The 23,700-nt window shown below is 37.3% G+C and overlaps 1 protein-coding gene across 5 annotated transcripts in view; it reads right to left on the bottom strand.

The window, feature by feature from the left end:
- Positions 1-2,662: 2,662 nt before the first annotated feature.
- ARHGEF3 (Rho guanine nucleotide exchange factor 3) overlaps positions 2,663-23,700 on the bottom strand; it is a 113,195-nt gene continuing 92,157 nt past the window's right edge. For 4 of the 5 annotated variants that reach the window (XM_051811561.1, XM_051811562.1, XM_051811564.1 and 1 more), the window contains 9 exons: positions 19,217-19,324; positions 13,172-13,342; positions 12,132-12,194; positions 11,666-11,762; positions 11,490-11,566; positions 10,337-10,594; positions 7,793-7,963; positions 6,407-6,593; positions 2,663-5,481 (listed from right to left, as the gene is read on the bottom strand). In XM_051811561.1, coding sequence (XP_051667521.1) covers positions 5,135-5,481; positions 6,407-6,593; positions 7,793-7,963; positions 10,337-10,594; positions 11,490-11,566; positions 11,666-11,762; positions 12,132-12,194; positions 13,172-13,342; positions 19,217-19,324 — 1,479 coding nt within the window. In that variant the 3' untranslated portion in view covers positions 2,663-5,134. The remainder of the gene's footprint in view (positions 5,482-6,406; positions 6,594-7,792; positions 7,964-10,336; positions 10,595-11,489; positions 11,567-11,665; positions 11,763-12,131; positions 12,195-13,171; positions 13,343-19,216; positions 19,325-23,700) is intronic. The other variant, XM_051811565.1, reaches the window with a different exon arrangement.

The following is a 23,700-nucleotide window of genomic DNA, read 5'->3' as shown; positions in this document are numbered from 1 at the left end:
AATATTACAGATGACTTGATATATTATTGGAATAATTTTGCTGTGCTTTACTTTGTTCAAATAAAATTTCCATATACAAGAAAAAAAATGAAAATACCAATCTAGTGCTACTTAAGGCTGTGTTGATCCATTATACACCTCCAAATATGTCAACCTGCTTTATTAAGTTTGAATTGGCAAAGCTGCTAAAATCACTTCTGGGCTGTGCATGTCTTCAGTATACAACTAGTTCAGCTGGTGTTTGGACCAAAGAAAGTAGCAAGTCTTGCTTATTGACAAAGCAACACACAAAGTTTTCCTCATTTACCACTTGCTTTAAAAACCTATGTCTTTGTAGTTGTACAGAATTCTTTTTCTGTATTAATTAACATAAGTCTTTATGTCACAAAAACTACTAAGTACTACTTGATAAATTACTTAACAATACCAGATCACTGTACCACTATGCATTTTAAATCCTGATAGATATAAAACAGGTACTAAGAATCCCAGTTCACAAAACAAAGGTACAGTGAAAAAACATCATAGGAAGAGATTACTTAAATACTCTGAAGTAAAAAAGGTTATAAAATCTGTCACCTTATTGTCTCTCTAAGGTTCTGGTTTCTGTGGTTTCTGATCCTTGCCAGGCATTTAACCACGACTCCCTGGCTTGCACCAAGTGGTTTCCCACCCAAGTACTAAGCAGCTGCAGACCCCTTTGATTCTGAAATCAGATTATATGTAGCACATTAGTATTACAGATTTAGATCAGATTAACAGCCACAAAATGGGACATTTCTGAGGAAGGGTTGTGTAAGGCTCCTTGCTCAAGGAGCAAACATGGATTCTTGCTCCAGACATTACCTTGGTATTCCTTTATGAAAGCAAATTTAGAAATGCAAAATTACTCAATCTGAGCATATTGTTACAGTTTAATGTAAAAAAACTAGAAATTACTATTTTACTTTCCAGAAATTGCTATAGTGATGCAAAACACACCTCATTCCTTCAAATGTTTAAATGCTAATTTTGTGCTGACTAAATTTCAGGTGCCAGGAGATCAAAGATAAGAGAACTCTATCATTAATCTTTCTTCACAGACCATGCAAAGAGAGGCACCTTTGGAAAATTCAGAAACAAAACCTAATTTACACACTTGGAAAGAGCTTTAGTATCATTTACCAGCCATGGAGAAAATATGCCTATGATATTAAAAGGTGAGACAAAATGGGGCAGTAGGATTGACTTGGCTCTGTAAGAGCAGGGATTAGTAGCAGAAATTTACCTGGTGCTTTTTTCTTTAACAAATTTGTGATCCTCAGGTGAAAGTTTGAAAATACCTACTTGTATTTTTAAAATACTTTCATTTTATCATGATTAATACATTAAATATCTTAAAATACTTTAAATTTAATGTAATCAAATCAGTTCTAAAAATACATCATAATTTCCATTAGATGGCACCATCAACCTGTAGAACAGATTACGGTATTTTAAAATCAGTATTCATGAGTAAGCATTAAATACAGAAGAACTGTCCATTCTGGATCTGGAACCCCTTTTTCAAAGGAAAAAAAATCTTCCATATATGTGAAACTCAGCTTCAGACTCTGTTAGATCCTGGCAACCAAGCTTTGTCCGTGAAGTGCCAGGCAGTGCCACCATAAAACATCAATTTTTTCAAAAACTGCAATCTATTAAACTGGTACCTTAAAAGTTCTGATGTAGCTTTCAAATTCTAAAAATTTTGTGAAACCTCAAGAATCCTGGTCTCCAGTCCCGCAGAGGCATTCCTAAGGCAGTGTCCCTGGTTCAGGTGGCTCATGCTGAAATAGGAGAAATACATTCTCTGCCTTGAGTTCAACTTCTGGCCTATCCTTTACCCAGATTCTGGCAACTGATTCTCTGCTACTGAGCTTGAGAGACCTTAAACTTACTGCTGCTGGTGTCTCATAACAGACCTTTATGTTCCAGGAGATAAGTCCTCATCCTTGTGTTGTTCATTCAGTGCTGCAGAGCAAATCTAGGGAAAAAAGGCCATGGACAGTAAAATTTTTTCATCAGACGACCTATACAGTTCAAAGACTTCCAAGGCTTTCTTTGCTTACCTTTCTTTCTCAGTCAAGACAATCTCTGCTTTTACCTTCTGGTTCATCAGGTCTTTCCATAAGCTAAGACTACATTGACTGTCCTCATCAGGAACAGAAGAGCAAACAGCTGCTAAGATTTGTCAAAGAGGGACAAATCTCCCACATCAGACCACTGACTTCCTGCTCTTGAGAGCAGGACACCTTAGCACTCACTCTTCTCCCAGAATGTGAGATCCAGAGTGCTCATAGCTCAGATTCAGAGGATCACCTGCATCCCTCTCCTCATTTTGCCATCCCCACATGGTGATGATCCTGGAAGCACTCGACACCTCAGTCTTTTCACTGCTGCAACCCCTCAGACTCTGCTCTGCCGACACCAGGATTACTGACTGTGATGATCACTTGGACATATTTATGTACATTACTTTTCCTCTTTACTACACATTCATCATTTTATGTTTTACCCACCTGTTTTGGTACGTTTTATTGTCCAAGCCCACCCTACCCCCTCCACCACCCCGAGCCCCTCCTGCCACAATCAAAAGTCATTCTTTCAAAAGCAGCGACATTTTAAAAGTGCTAGAACTAAAACAAGCCAACCAAATCCAGAATTATATTAGTGTTGGAAAGCTTAATCCTTCAGATGATTTGAAGAGAAAAACCCAACATTACTAAGCTTAGATCAATCAGTAGCTAAGTGCATGTAAACTACAAAGCAGAACAAATCACTTGCACTCCAGAATGCTGAACATGAGGTTAAGTGGGTGGCTAAATGATAGTAAACAAATGTAAATTAATCTTCTGAGATTCACTAGCTGCTTGGTGGCTTTTTACATACCCCAGAATTAATCAACTCAGTATTTTGGAATAATATATTTAGTAGAGATGTGATCCCCAAGGAATCATGAGAGAGAAACTGATGACAAGATGTTAGTTCTTTGTTCCACCTACTTACTAAATTAATTATTTAACACAAAACTTTGGGGTATGCAGTGAACTGAGTACAGTAACTCATTTTTTTGTTACTACTTTGTATCAGGCAAATTATATCCAAATATAAACACTTCCATAGCAACCAAAAGATAAGCCTTGGTCACTTACATTAAGCCTCACTGCCTGTACCACTTAAATCTTTCTGCAGTCTTCTTGCACAACCAACCAAACCAAATAAAAAATGGTTTAATGTAATTTATTTGAAATGCTTCCAGAAAAGTTTAAGGCCATTATTAAAAAAAAAAAAAAAGGCAATACACACATTCATTCTTTCTTCTCTATCTGAACACTTTACATGCTTTTTTCTCTTTTTCAACATTTTGCTGAATAGCTTTCCTATTCCTTTTCTTTTGCAGATTTTTTCTTTCTCCCATCTTCACTGGCATACTCATTCAGTTCTAAAAATGAAGCAGTTGAAATAAATTACAAAGCCTGAAACAGAAAAGAAATTTGATTTTTTTTGAAAAACTATAAATACAGAAATATGTTCTATAGGGTAAAAATGCCATTTTTTTAAAAAATAAAAATACCTTGGTTTATATTGTTTATCATCTTGTCACACAGATTTCTGTAATGCATATCAGCATATATATATGTAAGATACTTGACATAATACATTTTCTGTAAACTTGTAGAACACAAGAAAAATATTTTTGGCAATAACTTAAGTTTTTCTACTTTTGTTTTGACGAGTACTTTGCACAGGTTATCTTGTGTGATATCAAGAATCATTTAAATTTATTAATATATCATTTTCATAGCTTGCCACAAAGCACTGGCATTATTTCTTATAATAAGAAATAAAATATCACCCAGGGATTCCTGAAAGTAACAGGATGTTTAACTGTTTTTAGACTGCATTTAAGTGACTCACCTGCTTCTCATTACAATGAGTAGATTAAATCAGCCACCAGAAAACACAGTAATATTTCCAATTACAGCATGAGATTAAATGCAATAAAAACTTTTAAAACAGAACTTGAGGAAAAGAAAAAGGATGTAATACATCCTAAAGGAAAAACAATTCCCTTTTTGTTTAAACTTTCTCTACATAATCCCATGGGGTATTTGTAGAGCACCATTTATATAAAATCATCACTTAGTTTTAAAACCAACTACATGTAATTGTAAACAGACATTTACAGAAAATTAATTGTTTTAACATTAGTTTAGTGGTGTTTAAAACCAACAGTGGAGGTCAGTGGAGTGCAAAATGCTGAAGAGGGCCTATTCACAAGCAAAAGCTCTTTTCCATTCTTATCCTGTTTGGGATAATATATTTATGGCACTGAAAGCAAACTACCAGCTTATTTACAAATACCCAGTATTCTCAGCATTTCATTTAATTCAGTGCTGGCTGTAGAGGTTTGGTTGGATTTTTTTATCAGTTGATTACTTTTAGCATTACATGCTTTGACAAATAAACCACATCACTGTGCTGACCACCTGAAATGTCCAGATTTTAGTAAGTTTGGTTGCTGGATTTTAGGACAGCGCTTCATTTTGAAAACTTAATCCCTAAAGAGTCCCTGGTTCCATGGCCTGCTGTTTAAAGTTCTTGTTGATTTAATATCACAAGAGTTCAGACAGGTTGTGCAAGATAGTTTTCTTTTTTTCCAAGAAACTATTTTTTCCTTCCATGCCTTTAAGAAAACTTATTATCTTAATCCCCCATCCTGAAACTCCATATTATGTCCACATCTTTAGCTGCCCCACTAAGGGGCAAATAAAGTACTTAAAATCAGGAAAAGTTATTTATGTAATGCATATATAAACAGTAGCTTAGAGATTCTGTTTACAGCAGGACATTGAGAATAACTGGTCAAGTACCTCTTTCATCCACCTTAGGTGTTTATGGAACATAATCACAGGACATGAGTTGCAAGAGATTCCAGCTTATACAGATGGGCAGTCACAGTACTACACTCACAGGTACGAATACAAGAAGGACTGCATTGACATCGTCACAAAAAATATTCTAAAAGTGCTTCTCCAAACGGTTCCACATATGGAATGCAAATACTGTACAGGTAAGAGACAGGTTTTCTTCCACGAACTGTAAGTTTTTGTCAAACATTGGTTTCTATTTGCTTGTCGTGTTCGCAAGAGTTCGTCTGTTCCATGCGCTCGCAGTCGCCGCTGACCTCGCTGGTGTCCATGCTGCAGTCCGACTCACAGTCCGACTGCTCCATCTGCTCCAGGCTGCATTCTCCCGGGGCAGCTCTGCGGCCGTTTGGAGACAACACAAAATGTGCTTCCGAGTTCAGCCTGCCAGCCTTGCCCGCACACGCCGCCTTCTCCTTGGCCTGGCGGATACAGTTCAGCCACTGCTGCTTGTTGAAGGAGTCATTGGCTTGGAGAGAGTGAGTCTGGCTTTGAGATCCGCTTTTGAAGCTGACTCTAAAGAAGTTTTTGACTGAAAAGAAACAATACACGTCAAAACCTTGAATGCTTTGGTTGAACGGATTTTATAATCAAAGCGTATATTTAAGTAACAGAATCTGAAAAATATTTGCCTTAATGTGTTTTCCTGCCAATACCACGTCAGACCAAAGAGAAGAGTCTGGGTATCTCCTTGTTTTGTGGGTCAAGATCCCAGAACACCACACGCTCATCTAATAATTTCATATTGCTGGATTAAGTGATTTTGGTTCTGCCATGCACGAGCTATCCATAAAGCTCGATTGGAATCAACAGGATCAAGGCTTTTCCCACACTTCCAAGCCTCTCTTTTTACTTCTCTGCAAAGCAGATTTCCTTGTACCAGCCAGAGACTGCCTCATCTTTTCCATTCACTTCACTAATACAGCAGATATGTACAAAAATCCCTCGAACTTTTGATCAGGTAAGTGAGATCCATGATACCAAGTGAATTTGTTCAAGAGGACCCTTGTAATAAAACAAGCATCTTTATAATGAACTTAATTAGAAGGACATTAACATGAATAGCTGCAGTCTTGACACTGAGTGCTACAGTATCTGCCAGCTGAAAGCTGGAATAGCAGTCAATGCCTCCATAATACAAGGAAAGGCATGATAGCTAAAGCTTAAGATTTCAAAATACACTTGCTTATAATTTTGCAGTTTTGTCACTATAGCCTGCATATTCTCCCCTTCTCCATTCAGTACAAAAGAAGGTATGTGGAGAAATTATCAATACATTGAGCTTTGAGAAAGAATCTAAAAGAAACAAGTTACAACATAATAAACCAGTTTGAAACAAAAAAATCAAGATACTGGATAATGTGAATTTTAGAGAAAACATTCTGATGTCTCATTGGCAGGTATCTTAAGGTTATAATGATCCTACATAAGTCAATAAAAAAAAGGTGTGGTCATACTTCTCTCATTGTTGCTGAATGCACCGCGGATGGATCCACCCAACCGAACTTCTCCATCCTGCAAATCTTCCAGCAGGAGCTCCCTGACGGGAATGGGCTGCCGGTACAGCTGGTAGCAGAGCTGCTCGTTGTGGGTGATAGCTCGTGTAATCACCAGCACTTCTTCAAAGAGGAAGACATGCAGTTTCTGGTAAACAGTAATAAATAATAAAGCATTATTCCTTTTTTTAGAGAGTCATTAAACCAGATTTATTTAAACTCGAGCATGTTATAACCTTCAGCTTTCAACAGTCAAAATAAATATCCCATTCTTCCCACTACATGTCACAACAGCATGCAAGTATGTAAATACAACAACTTAAAAACTTCTAGAATTATTTTTCCTGTCCTCTTCTCAGTTTCTTATGTCATAATCCTTTCCCAGCTGAGGCCTTGAATCATGCACAACATTTCAAAGCTGTCTCTACAGTAGCAGCATGCTTATACACATTCTTCTTTCTGACACTTAACTTTTCTCTACTGCCTCTGTTAATAAGAAAGAAGCAATCTTACTCATCCAGATATTTTTAATGAACAATTAAAAGTGATCTTCTTACAATTCACATGCTGCTCACAACCAGCTTCTCCACCGGAAATATTCACTCTTTGAAGCTCAGAAAATTACTTTTGCTCCTAGGTGGCACAAGTCACCTGTTACCATCTTTACATTATGTTTCTCCTGACACTTTGCCATCTTCAGTGGCTTCCAATAATAAACAAGCTGAAATTTTAAATTCATTTCACTTGATATCAGGCACTGAAATAATTCGTTTTTCATTGCCAAAATTTGCTTCCCAATCACAAGTTCTTTGCTTCTAAATCTAAATAAACACACTGCTTGCAAGTTTAAGAGAGACAGAGCTTCAGATCCATTTAGCTCACTGTCCTATCTTCCAGTAGCTCATGTAATTATATAGTAATTATAGCAGAAATATTTCCCAATATGCCTTGGCAGTCTTTTGATATTGAAAATGCCCATCTTCATTCTATATTTTCACAACAGATGCCCCATTTTATATCCATGAATAGTCCAATTTTTTTACAACTTGTGCATCTCTTTATAGGACACATAATCCTGCAAGTATTCCAGTTTTATCGGATTCACTATTTATCCAGGATATTGTTAGGCCCCACAACAGACAGAGATACATATAAGCTTATTATCACACTATACAGATATTTAACTACTAACAAAAATGATCAGTGTTATATATAACAGTTAATATTTACCAACTTCCTAGATATTAGAGCATGAGGTTTCTCTGTGTATGCTCACAGCTCTTTTAGCTGTCATTCAAAATGAAGATACCTTTAAAAGCTATTTATGATAAAATTTTTATTCCTTACCACTCCCCTGTTGTTCTTCAGTTCACCATGACAACACAGAGCACGTGAATTATCAATCAATGAATTCCTTTGGCCTTCTTCAAGATAAATAAGTCTCTCTTTGTAATACTGGCATTCGGATTCCCCAGTCTTTATGTTGATTTCAGCCACTATGCCCTGAATTATATTTATCTACAGAAAGACAATACAAACACAGGACCTTTAATGAGACAGTCCAACACTCAGAGCTATCTCCTAATAATTTGAATGGTAGCTACAATTTTGTAATTTTCAGTATATTTTTCATTACCTTTTGCAGAGCAGTCTATAAAAGTATTAACAGTAACAACAGAACTAAGCAGACTACAGTGTACAAAGACACTTCAGTTTGGCTTTATTATTGCTTCTCACTATGGCTTAAAAATCTGGCATTTATCTCTTTATAACAAAACAAAATAGGCAGAATTAAGATAAACAGATATAAGAAATATAATCAGAGATATATTTTTGCCAGCTGAAATGTGCCAATAAATGACACAGGACAAACAACCTACCTTAAAAATGTTTACTTAAAATAGATAATAATTCTCTGAAAACTGCTGCATCACATCAGAGAACAAGAAACAGAACTATCAAGATCCCTGTCCTGCAAAACATGCAACTAGCCCAAACCACTAAAATCTCAGCTGTTATTCATTATTAGTTATCCTCTGGAAACACAGTAATTTAATTGTATTCTACAATTCCACTATGTGCATATACCTACAATTCTAATATTGAAGTAATAATTTTCTTGCCTTTTTACTTTAAAAAACGTTAAAAGGAAAGCTTTGCCTTTTCTATAAAAATATTCTCCTTTATCTTGAACATCCTTATACTGTGCAGTCCTTCAGGACTTTGATATCAATTTTTCTGAAACTTAAAATACAGCTCCTTAACTGGGCACGTGGATGTGGAGTTCTGGTGATTTTATTCAACTCCAACAGTGATCAGAGGCTGCTCAGATGGATCAAATTCAATTTTATAACTGGAGGTGGAGCAGGGGGGTGGGTTGGGACATACTGGCCCAAAGAGGTAGTTCAAGAATCTGCTGATCCCAGGAGATTTATCAGGGATCAACTTGGCCCAAGGTGCTTAAAGCAGATGGCCAGCCAGGGAGACAAACATACTTCATAAGCCTTGGACAGTGTTAAGAGCCAACCACATACAGTCATTTTTGTTTCCTAATTTAACTTGGCAGATACACAATTTCTGACATAAATCGCTTCAAAGATCATCACAAAGCTATGTAAGGCTATTGAAATATCAACAAAAATAATTATTATATTTTCTGAAACAATAAAAAATACAAGTGTAGAAGGAAAGCATTTAAAACATTTTCTAGAAGATATCGCCAGGCATTATCTAGGAAAGCAAACTTCAGAAATAACCAGAAGAATTCTTTGAGATATTTATGATTTTTGTTTGGGTCTTACAGAATATGCACAAGGGAATATTGTATTTTATAAATTACATCTAAATGCGAGTATCCAAGCACTGAATTTAAACCATGCTTGTCCAATATTACAACAAAGAAGTTAAGCTGGGCAAGGGATTTGAGGAAGGAATAGCAGAACAACAGTGGTGGGGTACATGTGTTTTGAAAGATGGATTTTCCAAACAAAAGCAGGGCAGTCATTTTTGAGCACAGAAATACTAAAAGGTACAAAATATTAAAGTGTAGGCAAATCATAAATTTTGTTCTCGAAATACTAATTTTACTTATATGTAAATACTATTCAAAAGCAGTAGGACAGTGATCATACTTATTTATTAATTTCTTTACAAGTGTGTTTCAAACAAATCTGCTACAGTGAACTCATTTACTTGCAGATACACATTTGTGTGTATGTGTACATATTATTGAATTTAATGTGTATGTATGTGTATATATATAGATATATATATATGTGTGTGTGTGTGTGTGTGCGTGTATGTGTGTCTGTGTGTGTGTATGTACATGAGAAAACAACAGAAGTCTTAGCAATATCTGAATTGGATCCTTTTCAATTAATGAAGAAGTTTTAAAGCCTTGGATTTATTCCCCTGGTTTTACTTCAGAAAGCACAACACAAAGGAATTATGGAATTACAATTACAAATGAAAAACGGAATGAAAGCAAATTTCAGAGCACCTTTCCTACAGATGTTAATTACTAGATTCAGAGGTTATGTGAGATCTCAAGCCAGGGAGTAAAACTTATCTGAGTGATCTAAAACCTGAAAAGAAATCTCCCCTTCACTTAGATTAGAGTGGAAAACAACACTGAAGGGTAAATACAAAATGGACAAGGATCAGACAAGACCTGTGTAAAACACCTTCCATCCTGTCACTGTTTTTTAGTATCACTTTGCTATTGAAATAGGTTTTACCTGGGGGTGTGGTGCTAGATATTTCATGTATTATTTTCAGGTGTACATATTAAGTATTTGCATTTTTGTATTTTATGTAGCATTTTATGTAGCACTCATTAATAAGCTAAAAGCGCTATATCTCCTAAAAAACCCAAACCCAACAGTAACTCACAGCTTCTTCAAGGTGCTGCTGATCTGGATGATCATTTGGGGTGTGTCTCAGAATTTCTCGGAGCAGCAATGGGTATTTAACCAAACGGCTTCTTGGGATGTCCAGGAAATTCCAAAGGTCCAGTTTGCGGCTGAAAGGAGACTCCAAGCAGCGCTGCAGGAAATCTTGCACTCTGTGATCCTGTTTCTTGTGATCCAGTAAAGCTTTGGCTGCTACTTGATTGCTGCAGTAGCTGTCATAGGAGTTCAGGCAGGGAAGCTGAGGAAAGGAAGAAATTATTCTGCAGCTGAAGCAAAGCCCAGTTTGCTCTACTGAAAGTTTCAAGTGATTCAGGATGTCAGAAATTCACAGTGAGACTCTTTTAGCTGGAGATTTATCCACAATTTATTGATGATAGCATTTCCAACATATATAAGTTTTACAAGGGTCCTCAGACCTTGTTCAAAATTTCAGTAATTCAGAAGCACTTGCTCATCTCTCAGTGCCTAAAGATCTCCAATACTATTTCAAAGCATTAAAAATATCAATGACTTAAGACTGAGAACTACTTAATGCAGGCAATAGTTGAATACAGAGGCCTGATTGTGAATGGAAATAAAAGCCTAGGAATGAGTACTCCCAAACCTGGCCTTTTTTAGATATGCAAAATTCTATAGTCAAACTTCTATATTGCCCTCAAGAACCTTAACCAAACTAAGACAACAAAACTGTGCCTTAAATCTGAAAAAAAAACCAAAACAAAACAACTTTGACAACTGGAACAGAATGACATTCAAAACTAACTGTAGGGTGCCCTTATACAATGTGACTTTTCAAGAAAACCAGAATACAAATGGGGGCAGATTCTAAATTGACCTACATGAGACAAACTCTAGTCTGCCTCTCCATTTTTGTTTAAAGTATATTAAATACAGCTTGTCTCCTGAAGAGCAAAGGCTTTTAAAACAACGTCCTAGTCTAAATCTTCTCATGGAAAATCCCTGAAAACAGAAAATATTCCATTATATCTCTAAATAGTTGCCCTACCTTTTAAAAAAACTCTGAGAATATATTTTTGACATGTTATGCTAGATATGAAAAGGAATTTGTCTGATAAAAACTATGTTACAGCTCCAAGCTAAAGCCCCAAAACTGATTATGAACTCTGCCTTACCCAACCCACAAGGATGTGGCCAACGTGTTCTGTTGATCCATCAGGTTTCCTGATTTCTTGAAGTCGCCTAAGAAGATCTGATCATTAGAAAAAAGAAGGGAAACCTCACTTAATAAACCAGGTGACTTTAAATCTACGTGTAGTAGCAATGCAGATGAAGACTGTTTGAGCTTTACCTTCATGTAGAGGAATTAGGGAGTCCAGTGTTCCAAAAATTTGGTTCAGCTCTTGCTCTGTCATTATGGAAAGCTTAAGCATTGGGTCATGATAAGCCTGAAAAGAAAAAAAAGGGAGTTCTGTAATTAATATATCACTGGTAGTTGAAAAATTAGTATTTAAAGTTCCCTGTAAGTAAAAACAGACCAAGTGCTAAGAATACAGACCAACTGCTAAGAATGTTTTGAAGTTTCATAACCATATATTAAAATTATCGATTTCATATTTAGGGGGGTGGGGAAAGCAGCACATTTAAGTGTTTCAGAAAGAATGGGGAGATAGAAATAAGCTTTGGGTTTCTTCCCTCCCTTACTGTCTTAGCAATTATAAAAATCAAAAATTATTTTTAAAGTGTTATGAACCAATTAATACTGTTTGTTGTGTTTTGTGGTTTTGGGTTGTTTGGGGTTTTTTTAATAAACATACCTTTTTTGCCAACTTCAGATCTTCTATCAGGTCTTCTTCTCCTTTGGAAAGTTCAAAGATTGCCTGTAAAACAGACACAAGTATTCTAAAATATCTTTGTTTAATCTATACTCCACTTACTGAATTGATGTTATATTTTGACCAGATGTCTTAATACCACGTAGCTGGTTCCTGGAATACAGCTCACTTATTTGGGCTGTATCAAGAGTCCTGGCTTCTGCCCCAAGACAGCAATGACTGTTACACTGTGCAAACAGCGTCTACAGTTTATTTTTCAATAAGCTGCCTTTGAAGTTCTCAATTACAGAAGTTATTTCCTATGAATTCTTGTACATTGTTAAAATCTGCACAAGAAATGCTTGGCACTACTTTTGTTTGATTTATGACTCAGTGCCTGAAGTATTCTCAGAGATTGTTATAAGCTTTGTTGATACTACCCAAAATTTCTTTTGAAAATAAAAGAAGCTTGCTTCTGTAGGAGCTCTGTGTTGATTGCAATATGAACTATTTAGACTTTGTCATGTACTACACATTAAAACCACTGACATAGTCTTTTTGTTTTGGAAGGCATCTTTTGATCAGTATGTCATCTTTCTAGCACTGGAAACTTCCTCAAAGACAGTCTTTTCCAACAGGGGAAATGATGGTGCATTTCTGTGTGTATGCATCGCTTGCTGGATACCTGTTCCTGCTCCTCTAGCATTGCTGGACAACATGAAACACCAAAATATCAACCATGACCACAGAAAGTGTCACACAGAACAGGGACACACATGCAGCCCCTCACAGGACAACAGATCTCAGTCACTTCACGTTTATGAAGGAAATATGACGAGCTGATTTTTATGAAGAATATATTCATCTAATATAGGTTGAGTCCTGAAGACTAGGGATGGAATTCTGCTTCTAGTGGAGTGGTGATATTCTATTTAATTGCAGGAAAGCTTCAAGTGCCATCCCAACGCCTACTAGAATTCCCAACTCCATACTTTACAGGCAACTTTCGAACACGCAATTTATGGTTACAAAACAACACAGACCTCTTGCCGCTTGATTTCCTTGGCTGTGAGCATGTGATTGACACAGACATCGAAGGTCTCACTCCACAGTTTGCTGTCCCTCCGTTTGGTGCTGGCAGGGGGCACATTCCGAGCCCAGGGCCGGGGACTGAACAGATCCGGGCGACTGTCACTGCGGAAACTGATGGAACGCTGCGGATCCGGGGAGGGATTTGGGTTATGGTTAGAACAGCTGCACTTTTCTTGCTTTCTAAGGGATTTATATACACAGTTCAGTGCAATAAATATATTATCTAATATTAGTTTTTACTTTGAACTTAACAGGAGTTTTAGTACTGGGAATGTAAGAAAAATTATTTTAATACATCTTCATGGAAGGCCAGTACCTCCAGTTCCTGCAGTGAACTATGTCCATGTCCTGCCCTCAGCATGTTCAAAACCTATGCAATGCATTCATATACCATGCAACAAGACTGAACTACAGAGACAATGCAGAATGGTCCAACACACTAAATTAACATAACTGATCAGAGTTTCAATTCAGTAAACAGAAATTATTCATGCATTACACATATCTGCCTCATTAGATCCCTGATACTTAAAAATTTAGAATCAATGCAAATTTTAGAGAGTAAACTTTATGAATACTTTTTTGGTTAATTTTGAAAGAAAGAATTAATTGTTACATAGAACCTCTGGAAAGCTAAGACAGCAAAATCTGGCAGATAAACTTGTCTTGTGCATCAACTGAAAGTCAACAGAATTGTTGGGTTTTAATTTATTTTGAGGGGTGAGAGTGTTCATAGATGTCTGTACTGAAAAACAGTAAGTCCTACACCTCAAAGATATCAGATGAAAGTATGCATTATATTAAACACATATTACAGGTTTAAGAAAAAAAAAAACTTTTCTCAGGTGGGGAGAAAGAGGGTTCATAAAGGAGATTTCCCTTCAAAACCTTTCCTTTTACCTTACTAAGTGTCTTAATACCTGAAAGCATCACTTTTGGTTTTTAACTGTCAATCATCAAGGATTTGATAGGTATCATCATTACGTGTCCATAAGAGGATTAAATAATTAGTGCCATAATGCTCTAACTGACCAAACTGGTTTTGATACATGGAGAAACCCTTTCAACTGGTTACATCCTGCCTCTTCAGATGTATGGATCAGGAAACTAATCCACATAGAAAGGTGTGAAATGGGTAGCTGACTGAAATGAGAAGAACAAACTGTTCCTTAAAATTATGTCAATATTCAGATATTAATGTTTATGACAAGCAACAAGCCAGGTTCTTTTCACACCATTTGCTCAGCAGCTGAAGAACTACATTAACAATCAGTGCTAGCAGATAGCAAACTGAAATAATCACTATTGGTTCTACTACTGTGGAATCTTTATTAGTACTTCCGGAGCCTCTAAACTCCACCAGTGGGTACCAGCATCTCTGTATCTACTATGTGGTCTGGTCCTAAAATTCAATAAAGCCAATTTTAAGAGAGACTTGAGAGTTCTGTTTGCCTGTAAACTCTTAAAAAGAGTTCAGGCTAAGGATGGATACTTCATGCTCTTATTTTGTGCTATTTTGAAAAGATTTCTTTCTTCCTTCATTAAAATTAGAGGCTTCTTTTTGAGGTCCTACCTCTGAAATGCCTTAACTATTTCACATAGTTGAAATACTCTACACTTTTGTTGTTATTTAAAATGTGCCTTACATAACAGAATCATCTTTCAACTGCCTTGGGTAAGAATATTTGAAACAAAATAAATTCTCTTCATTTCCAGGTTGAAAGCACCACATACAAAGCATAAGACTTAAAATTCTCCTCTGAAGAGCCCATAAAATGCAAACAGTGCCTATAAAAACAGTATGTTTTTACAATATCAGAACACATGTTATATAAATAAAACCCATGCCTTTTAAAAGAAGCCATTCTGAGTCCCACTTGGAATTGACAAACCCCTCAAAAATAAACACACACACACAAACCTTCCAAACCTCTGCAAGTCAGCTGCTAGTCTTCCTTCAAGAGTTAAGAAGACACAGAAACACCTGTGAAACTGCATGCTTAATTTACACTTGTTATAATAAGGAATCATGGAACCTGTTATATTCACAGGCAAACGAGAAGATTAGGGAAAAGAGGCAGGTGCATTGCATCCATAAATCACCAGGAGAATGCAGCTAAGCAGAACATTCCATGCCCCAAGGTGGAATGCCCCTTTCCATGCATTCCCATCCAGGAGATAGTTCCTTTGTGGTGGGTGTTCTCGTAAAGGAATGTTTTATGTTGAATGAAGAAAGCACTTGTAATGAACAGCACCAGACAGACGGATTTTTAAAGTAAACCTTTTAACAATGTCTTGTATCATGTTATAAAATGGCACACAGCCATAACAGCAAACTCATATCACACAGTGCTTTGAGAAAAGTAATGTAAGGGGCACAGGACTGAGGGTATTTATTTTATGGAACAGAGCCCTAAAGTGAAGTTCTACCACAAAGTTTTAAAAACAAGTTCTCTGATGGTGTCTTTGGTTGGTACTTGCCAAGAAGGGAAAAGAAAAAAAAAGAAAAGAAAAATCAGTCATGTGATAGAATCCCATGAAGGAACTGCAGGAATGTCAAAACAGCACTTCTACATCTACAGTCTTTTAAAAATATTTTCCTAGTTTCTGGCTTCCTTAAAAAACATGTCCCAGACACTCTTTAAAAATTATGGCCATCTGTGGTGATTAAAATTTTCATATAATTCCAAAAACTAAAGGAGCCAGGGAAGAATCCAGACACAACCCCTCATTTTGTTTACTGTATTTCTCTGATGGCAACAGCTTTCCCTGGCTGTTACAAGACTGTTGCTATGAAGGGTCTATGTGTTCCTGATGTTAATTGATGCAATTAGCAAACCTTAATTTCAGCTGCAGTAAAGCAAAGAGCTTCATGTGCTGTGAAAAGGGCACTACTGATCAAAGCCCCAGCATTCAGGACTGATGTTAAAAAGAGTTTTCTTCTTTGGGATTTTTAGAAATTTCCGGTGTCCTAAGACAGATAAAAATAATTTGGACTCCCTACTTAAATTCAAGACACACTGATGAAGACTGAAGCTGCAGAGGAAGCCAGCCAGACTTCCATTTCTCTCTTCAGCATCAGCTGGAGTTCTTTTTCTGATCCTATTTTCAGCTTTTAAGCTGAACAGCACAGCTGTGAATAAGACCAAGCAGATCATCACAATCATTAGTCTGTCTCGATAGAGACTGAATATATAGCTATAAAATAAACTGGTTTCCCAGGTGGATGAACAAATAAGAATACCTGCTTAGTACGAGGCACCCTGCAGATATACAGACAGGCTGTCAGAGATGAAGCTGACAGCACTGTATTAGTCAGCTACTCCACAGTGCTCTGTGTGACAGAAACAAAGACTACAAAGAGTCAACAAAAAAAAGTCCAGAAAGAAAACCAAAACAACTTTATGTGTTTGTTACTTGGAATCCTTATGGAAAAAGTATTGAAAATAAGTGGACAATTGTAATAAAGTTGAGTATAGCCAAAAATAATCAGATACTGCTATAATCAATAAAATATGCAAAACATGAAAAGCTGCTAAGAACATATCTTAAAAGATACTACACGAATCCCAGACACAGAGATGTTTCTCTTCCACCTGCATGCTGAAAGTCCATTAATATAAAATAGAAGATACATTTACAGAGGTAAGGAAAATTATCCATAATAAACTGTTTTCCTCTTACATGTATCTTCCATTCAGAAGAATGTGTAAGAAGGTTTGTTTGAAATGCCATAAAGGAATCTCAGAACTTTCTAATTCCTTTTACTGATGCTGTTGGAATAATCTTTTTAGATAGATGTTCTGTTGGCTTTGTTTTGTTTTCTTCCAGGGGAAGAAGTCATTTATTTGGCCTGTTGTGGTGATGATAGTACTTTACTTCATTTTACTGACATGGAAGATCTAAGCAGCAATGCAAGAGGAGACGCTAGTTTTGACTGAAACAACAGTGAAGATACATTAAAGTTCACCCAGTAAGAAAAATAAACTTTTTACTTTTTTTTACAGGAAATTACACCATGAAAAGAAATCCTGCTCTTAACTGTTCATAAGACACAATGACAGCTATGTCAATACATAATAAAGTGAAATAGCTATATGTGCTTCCCAGAATGTTTCTAAATAATTCCAAGTGGGATACCTGAGCACAAGGTCAGTCTTTTTTGTCCCTGTTCTATAGTTACTGACAAAATCAGATAAGAAGTCAATTTACAGCCAGCTATGAAGGCAGTCTTGAGGGACATCACCAGCATTCATCACTTGGAAATGGATTCAGATCCAGGATTTAGAGAATACACAAGCTGATTTCTCAACACAGCTCCTTCAAACACATAGTTAGAGGGGTTGGTATGAATAACATCACTGTTTAATATGCTTAGAAGCAGACAGTTAATTAAATATATTCTTATAGTCATTATGAACAGAGCAAGACAGAAATGCTTGCAACAGCAGGACTTGCAAAGCCACTATTTTCTCTCCTGTTTTTGACAAAATTTGCCCTGAAACACATTTATGCAGCTCTCATCTCAAGAAGCTGCTACTACACACATGAAAGGACAGTTGTTTTGGATAGTCTAAAAGGACTTTATTAGAGACAATACTGTACTGGACACTGTGTACAGTGGCAGAGGCATTCACTGCAGAACAATAGCACAGGTACCTCAATGAGGCCAACAGCTGCGTAAGGCTGGGAAAGGGGAAGCGCCTCACTCAGCTGCAGTTTAGCCAAAAATTAATTCACTTTCCACACTCCTCGCCACTGGAACTAATGCAGCCCTTTCAGAGCAGGGCCAATTTTTCCTGGAGGCAGACTATGGAGGAGATTTATACACCCCAGGGAATACAGGCATCTCTGCTCCAGTCACGCCAGACTACACCTGGCCCAAGCCCAGGCCGAGGGCTGTGCAGACATTCTGCTGTTCCTCCAGCCCTGCACAGCAGCTTTCTGTCCAATGTCTGCACCTCACACACTGGAGGAACCGAAGACAAGAAAAGCAATGTTAGAAAACCCCTGTAATATCTGTTTTCTAGATAATTACCACCACAGAAAAATAGGGTCCCTTCCCATGACTTTTTATTTGTCATAAGACTCCCTGCTCTGAAGTTTTATTTCTTTCCTCCTTAACAGGTAGCTTCAGTAATGCTCTAGTTTAGCTGATTTTGATTAGAACATTTTTAATACGTTCAAGTTATTTTTAAATTTCCTCTCAAAGAAATTAAGGTTGTTAAATAATGTTCTTCAGATCTTATATGTGCTTACTTACATAAACTGTTTTAAAGAGGAAACAGTCTGGCTTTCTAGGCCAGACCCACAGCAGTGCTGCAGCTCCCAGCTGGCACTCGGCAGAGCCATTAGGAGTTGAGCACCCAAATATTTCGCAGTCTCTAGGTCTGAAGGCACAAATGCTTTATAAACTAAAGTTCCATTACTCTCTAAGTATGGTAAATACTATGCACCTAATCTGTAACACAGAAACTGCATTTAAAATTTGCTTACCCTTTACTAGTTTTCATCATCAGCTTTGGAAAACGACTTGGAAATTTCCAGTTGTCAACTAACTCTTTTGTTTAGGCAAGGTCAAAGTTCACTATACAGAAGGAAATTTAGCAGTCCTACATGACCAACTATACCAAAAATAACACTTTCAAAGAAACCAACCAAAATTAATAGAAAGTGTCATGGAACATTCTCTTCATCAAATTTTAAAAGCAATCGTAATCGTTTAGTAAACCATTTCTATACGCTACAGGTGCAATAGTTTTCTTACTGGTAATTGAAAAGCATTAATCATCTGGACAGAAAAGTGTTTTTTTGAGGTGAGAGTTGTGAGTTTGAAGCTGAGTGACTTGATATGCACAAGCTGCCTGAACTTGTTTGGCACATCACAGTGGAGTGTGTGTGTTATGTGCATCACCCATTGCCAGGGACCCAAAAAAACTGTGGCTGTGTCCACATACCCCTTCCAACAGAGTTGGATCTGCTGCTGCTGCCATTACCTGCAGTGTCTGGCTGAACCTCTTCAGTGGAGTGGCACGGACAGGAGGAATGAGATTGGCCAGGGATGTGACTCTGGAAAGCGGCTTGACCCGTTTGTTACTGGGCTCCTGTAGCAGGGGGAGAGAGGGGGAAGGAAAAAAATGGGGAGAGTGTGAGTAAAATTAAACAAAGATTGCTGAGCTTTTACTGATTTTCCTAAGAAGGCATTTCTAACAAGCCAGTTTGCAAACCTGGCCCATAATTAGGGCAGTAAATAAACAACAGCAGCTTTAAACACTGACAGTGATAGATTGCTCTTGGCTGGTACATACAGGTCCTAAAACAGCTGGAAAATGTCATGATGGAGACTTGGCATGGCTGGGAGCAGAGGGAGAGAGGAAGGTAAAGAAAGATTAAATAATTTCATTATATTAACTCATTCTTCAAAGAAAAATTTTCAGCAGTGCTCTGCAGCTAATGCACATCGTGATAATCTCATCGAAAGGAACACTTTCAAATAAAAACAATTCTGTTTATTTCTGTGCCTCTGGCACTGTCAGCATGTGACTCTATTCATTTAAATGTATTTTATTCCAGAAAATATAATTCAGACAAAAATCTCTAAGTCTCATTGTCTTTGAATTCATATTCCTATAGAAATACATATACAAGCAAACATATAAGTAGCATGTTTATATATATTTATTTTTGCATAAAAAATAAAGGAAAATGAAACAAAAATCTACCATATAGCATTTAATTAAATATTTTTCTTTTCATATATACTTTCAACAGCACAACAGCACTTAAAGTAATATATAACTTCAAAATAATATGCTAACTGTCCTGCAGATATATATTTTTAAAAAAATCAACAGAAATCGTAACACAAGAAAAAGGTGGTTATAAATACATAAAAATAGAACAGTTACCCTTGGCTTCCTAACCTCCATCTGACATTTAACAGATCCTGAACAGCACATGCAAAAGGCAACTTTTGACAGAAAAAGACCCAAACCTTCCAAGTGAAGTTAAAAAACCTATCCAACACCATATTTCAAGGACATCCTAAAGTAGTTCATCTTTCTTTTTCAGCCATGCTTATAAGGTTTGTGTAGCTTTGCTATGCCTCCAGTTGCCTAGGCATAGCTTTAAGAAAATGAAGCATGCCTATTATCCTTTTCTTCAGAAATATAAATCCTTCCGGAAATAATGCAGATCTGTCAACCTTTCTGATACCCAAAAATAAGTCTCGGGAGCGAAGATCACCATCTGTATTACTGGCAAGAAAAATTCTCTTCTATTAGTGCAGCAACAGAGGAAAGGTGAGAAGCAGCTACATATTTAATTTACTTCTCAGCAGGCAGACCTGGAAATCCATAAAAGCCAGCTGAGATAAGCGACAAAGTGTTTAACCCTCTAGCAAAAATAATGTATTCCATCACACATGAAACCTGGCATTAAAGAACTGTAGCAGCCCAAATCACGTTAAATTCTTATCTTCACCATTGCACTGTTATTCATAACCCTCTGTTATTCATAACCCTTCCTTTTCAGCAACCACGTCTTTGAGACAGGTTTTAGAAAGAGTATTTTTTACGTCATTGCAGCACCACCAGCATACTTATCTACAGCAGCACCAGCAGCATGACATTCCACTGTAATTCTTCTCTAACTGGTGGCACATCATCAGCTGTTTGTTTTTTATGATTATTCAGAATGCTAGTGCTGGTGCACAGATAATATCCCATGGCAGAGCTGCCCATTCGGGACTGTGCTGCACTGCAGTGGAAGGACACGACGCCCCAGCCAGAGCTGGGCAGTGCCATGCCAGCAGCACAGCCTGTGCCTGTGCCAGCAGCTCTACCTGAGCAGCAAAGGTTACTTAGGCATCAACAGCCCAGCCCGAAAGCAAAACCTGGCAATCAAGGTTGTATGGACTTTCAGAAGAAAGAGAGAGAAGGATTAGGATTAATAGAAAAGATTACTCCTCCTTCACCGCCGTGTCCTTTCTGGTATCTCACAGCTTTGCTGCAATGTGTGTGTGTTCTAGGAATGAAAGACAAAACCCATGAAAAAAAACTGAGGCTTAACAAGACCAAGTGCAAGGTGCTGCACCTGGGTCGGGGCAAGCCCTTGGTATCAATACAGGCTGGGGGGTCCATCTCCCATCCATTTCAAGGAGAAAAATGCCAAGGCAGTATAGTTTTACTAACGTTCATGCTGCAAAACCTCACTGAAAACAGAAACTGATGCTTAAGACAACAAACTCCAGTTTCAGCCACCATCAAAAAACATTAAGCTCTTCTAGAGCCTCTTTCTGCGAGCCACCAGAGGCCAGCTCTGCTCCCAGCAGGCAAAGCCAAGTTAGGTAACTGCAGTCCTACCCCTCCTGTGTCAGCACTCCATCTTGAGTTTCTCATGCAACATATGGTGTTCTGATTTCACTCTGAAAATTCTGACCAGAATTCCAAACAGCTAAATACAAAGTTGAAATTAAGAATTCAATTTTACGGAAAGAAAATAGCATTACCACAGGACTCTCTTAAACAGCATTATTTAGGATAATTTCAGAAGCCTGAGACTTTTTACCAAGGAGCTCTTAAAGCAAGTCTTGTTAATCATAAGTTGTTAAGTATGAAAAAAGCTTTTTTTGAATATTTCTAACATGATTTTCACCTTATATTAGAAACTGTCTGATAGGTTAAGATACCGAACTGGAAGTGGAAACTCATCAAATCTTAAGTGTTCCAGATGTCATCTCCTTCAGAGAAGTCTAACAACAAAGATCATCAGCACTCTTCTACCGTGGAAAAATTAAGTTTGTACAAGTAAGGCTTTGCCTGTGCAATGAAAATATAGCACTACTGGAGCAATTCTAAAACCATTAGATAGTAATAGTGAAACTGTAAGACAGTCATAGGATTTCTGCTGTATGGTCTAAAATCATTCTGTCTCCACCTCCCCTTCCATCAACACCCTCATCCTCAAGCTGCGTCACATCTCCAAACCAGCACCACAGAGAAGCTGAACAAGCTACTGAGGCGAACGATCTGGACAGGGGAAAATTCCTCAGTCAAGTGCAAGTTTTAAACAGTTTTTCTCACCAAGGACTCTGTTCTTCACAGTCAGCAGATCAAACAGAAAGAGAAGACTGTGTGAACTGTTCTGCTTTACCCAGAGACACTGAACAGAATCTGCACTTGCACATTAGTCCCATAAGATCAGGGAGCTGCTCTCCAGATGCTGCTTCCCAAGCCGCTTCAATTTTATTAATTTATCTTAAAAATAATAAACTGCCTTTGCACCTAGGAATTCCTCGTGAATGTATTCATTACTTTACTAATTTGTCTCTGAAAAATCTCTGATGTTCCAGTTAATCAGTAGTCCCACGATCCTTTGGGGTATGAATCTCAGCATGTGGAAATGCAGAATTGTGTCTGCCCAGCATGAGGAGGCTCCAGTAAGGACATACTGCACAGGTAGAATGAACATCAGATTCCAGGCACACACCTCTGGGTGCAGAGCTACCAAAAGTCATCACTCCCCATTCCCTCTTGCTCTCTCCTGCCCCTTCAGGGAAAGTTAGAAGCAGAGGGGATTGAGAGAGAAGATTTAGTGGCTGCATCCAGTTGCAACACCATCACCTGTCCAGACTAGGAAGTGGTTATGACACAAAAAATTCAGGAGTTCTAATATTTTGCCTGACTTTTTAAAGTCGTCATTATTGGTATTAAAAAAAATCTCATTTCGAAGTTTTGAAATTATTGCATGTTTGACTGCATTTGCAGACTCATGAAGGCTTGCCAAAACAGTACGGGAAGTTAAAAAAAAAAAAAAAAAAAAAAGATCCAGACTGCAGTTTGGCAGAGTTTCCAAAATGTGGAGCCGGTATATGTGAACAAGTAACGTTAATCTGACAAGGCTTTAAATTTGATATAAGGCTAAATAAAGCTGAGGGAAACATGAGTGCACAAACTTCAAAGGCTGAACAGTCAAGTGAAATCAAATTAATACCTGACTAGGCTAGAACAAAGAGCAGATGGCTTTTGGAGGGAGCTGTATATTTGAACTCAAGACGACTTCGGTAACATTTGAATTCAGAGAGGAAAAAATTTAAGCGGGAAATACCATGTATATATGAGCCTCAGAAAGAACTTGAAACTGTGAACAAACTGATTAAAGCGGCAAATCTGTGTCCAAAATATGGATGGTTCTGAAAACCAGAGTGGACATTCCAAACAACTACTGTGTCCTTTGGAGAGAGTCTGTTTTTATAATATACTTTTCTGAAAAATTAGTAGGAAGAAAGACTAATCGCAATGGCATAATCCCAATTTAAGATGGGAAGCTATCAGATAAGTTTCAAAGATGCCATGCCTCACCATTTCTCTAATTTGGCATGAGGATTGCTTCTTTATTGTAATTTACTCTGTGGATTTTATACACACACACACACACACACTTGTAGTATCTTCTATATATTAAACTCTAAGCCAATGGT

Source organism: Manacus candei, unplaced genomic scaffold (genome assembly GCF_025592945.1).
Source record: "Manacus candei isolate 608988 ecotype Guabito, Panama unplaced genomic scaffold, ASM2559294v1 h1tg000082l, whole genome shotgun sequence".
In the NCBI taxonomy this organism is placed as follows: Eukaryota; Metazoa; Chordata; class Aves; order Passeriformes; family Pipridae; genus Manacus; species Manacus candei.
The sequence above is the reverse complement of the archived record's forward strand: the minus strand, read 5'-3'. Positions and strand labels throughout refer to the sequence as shown.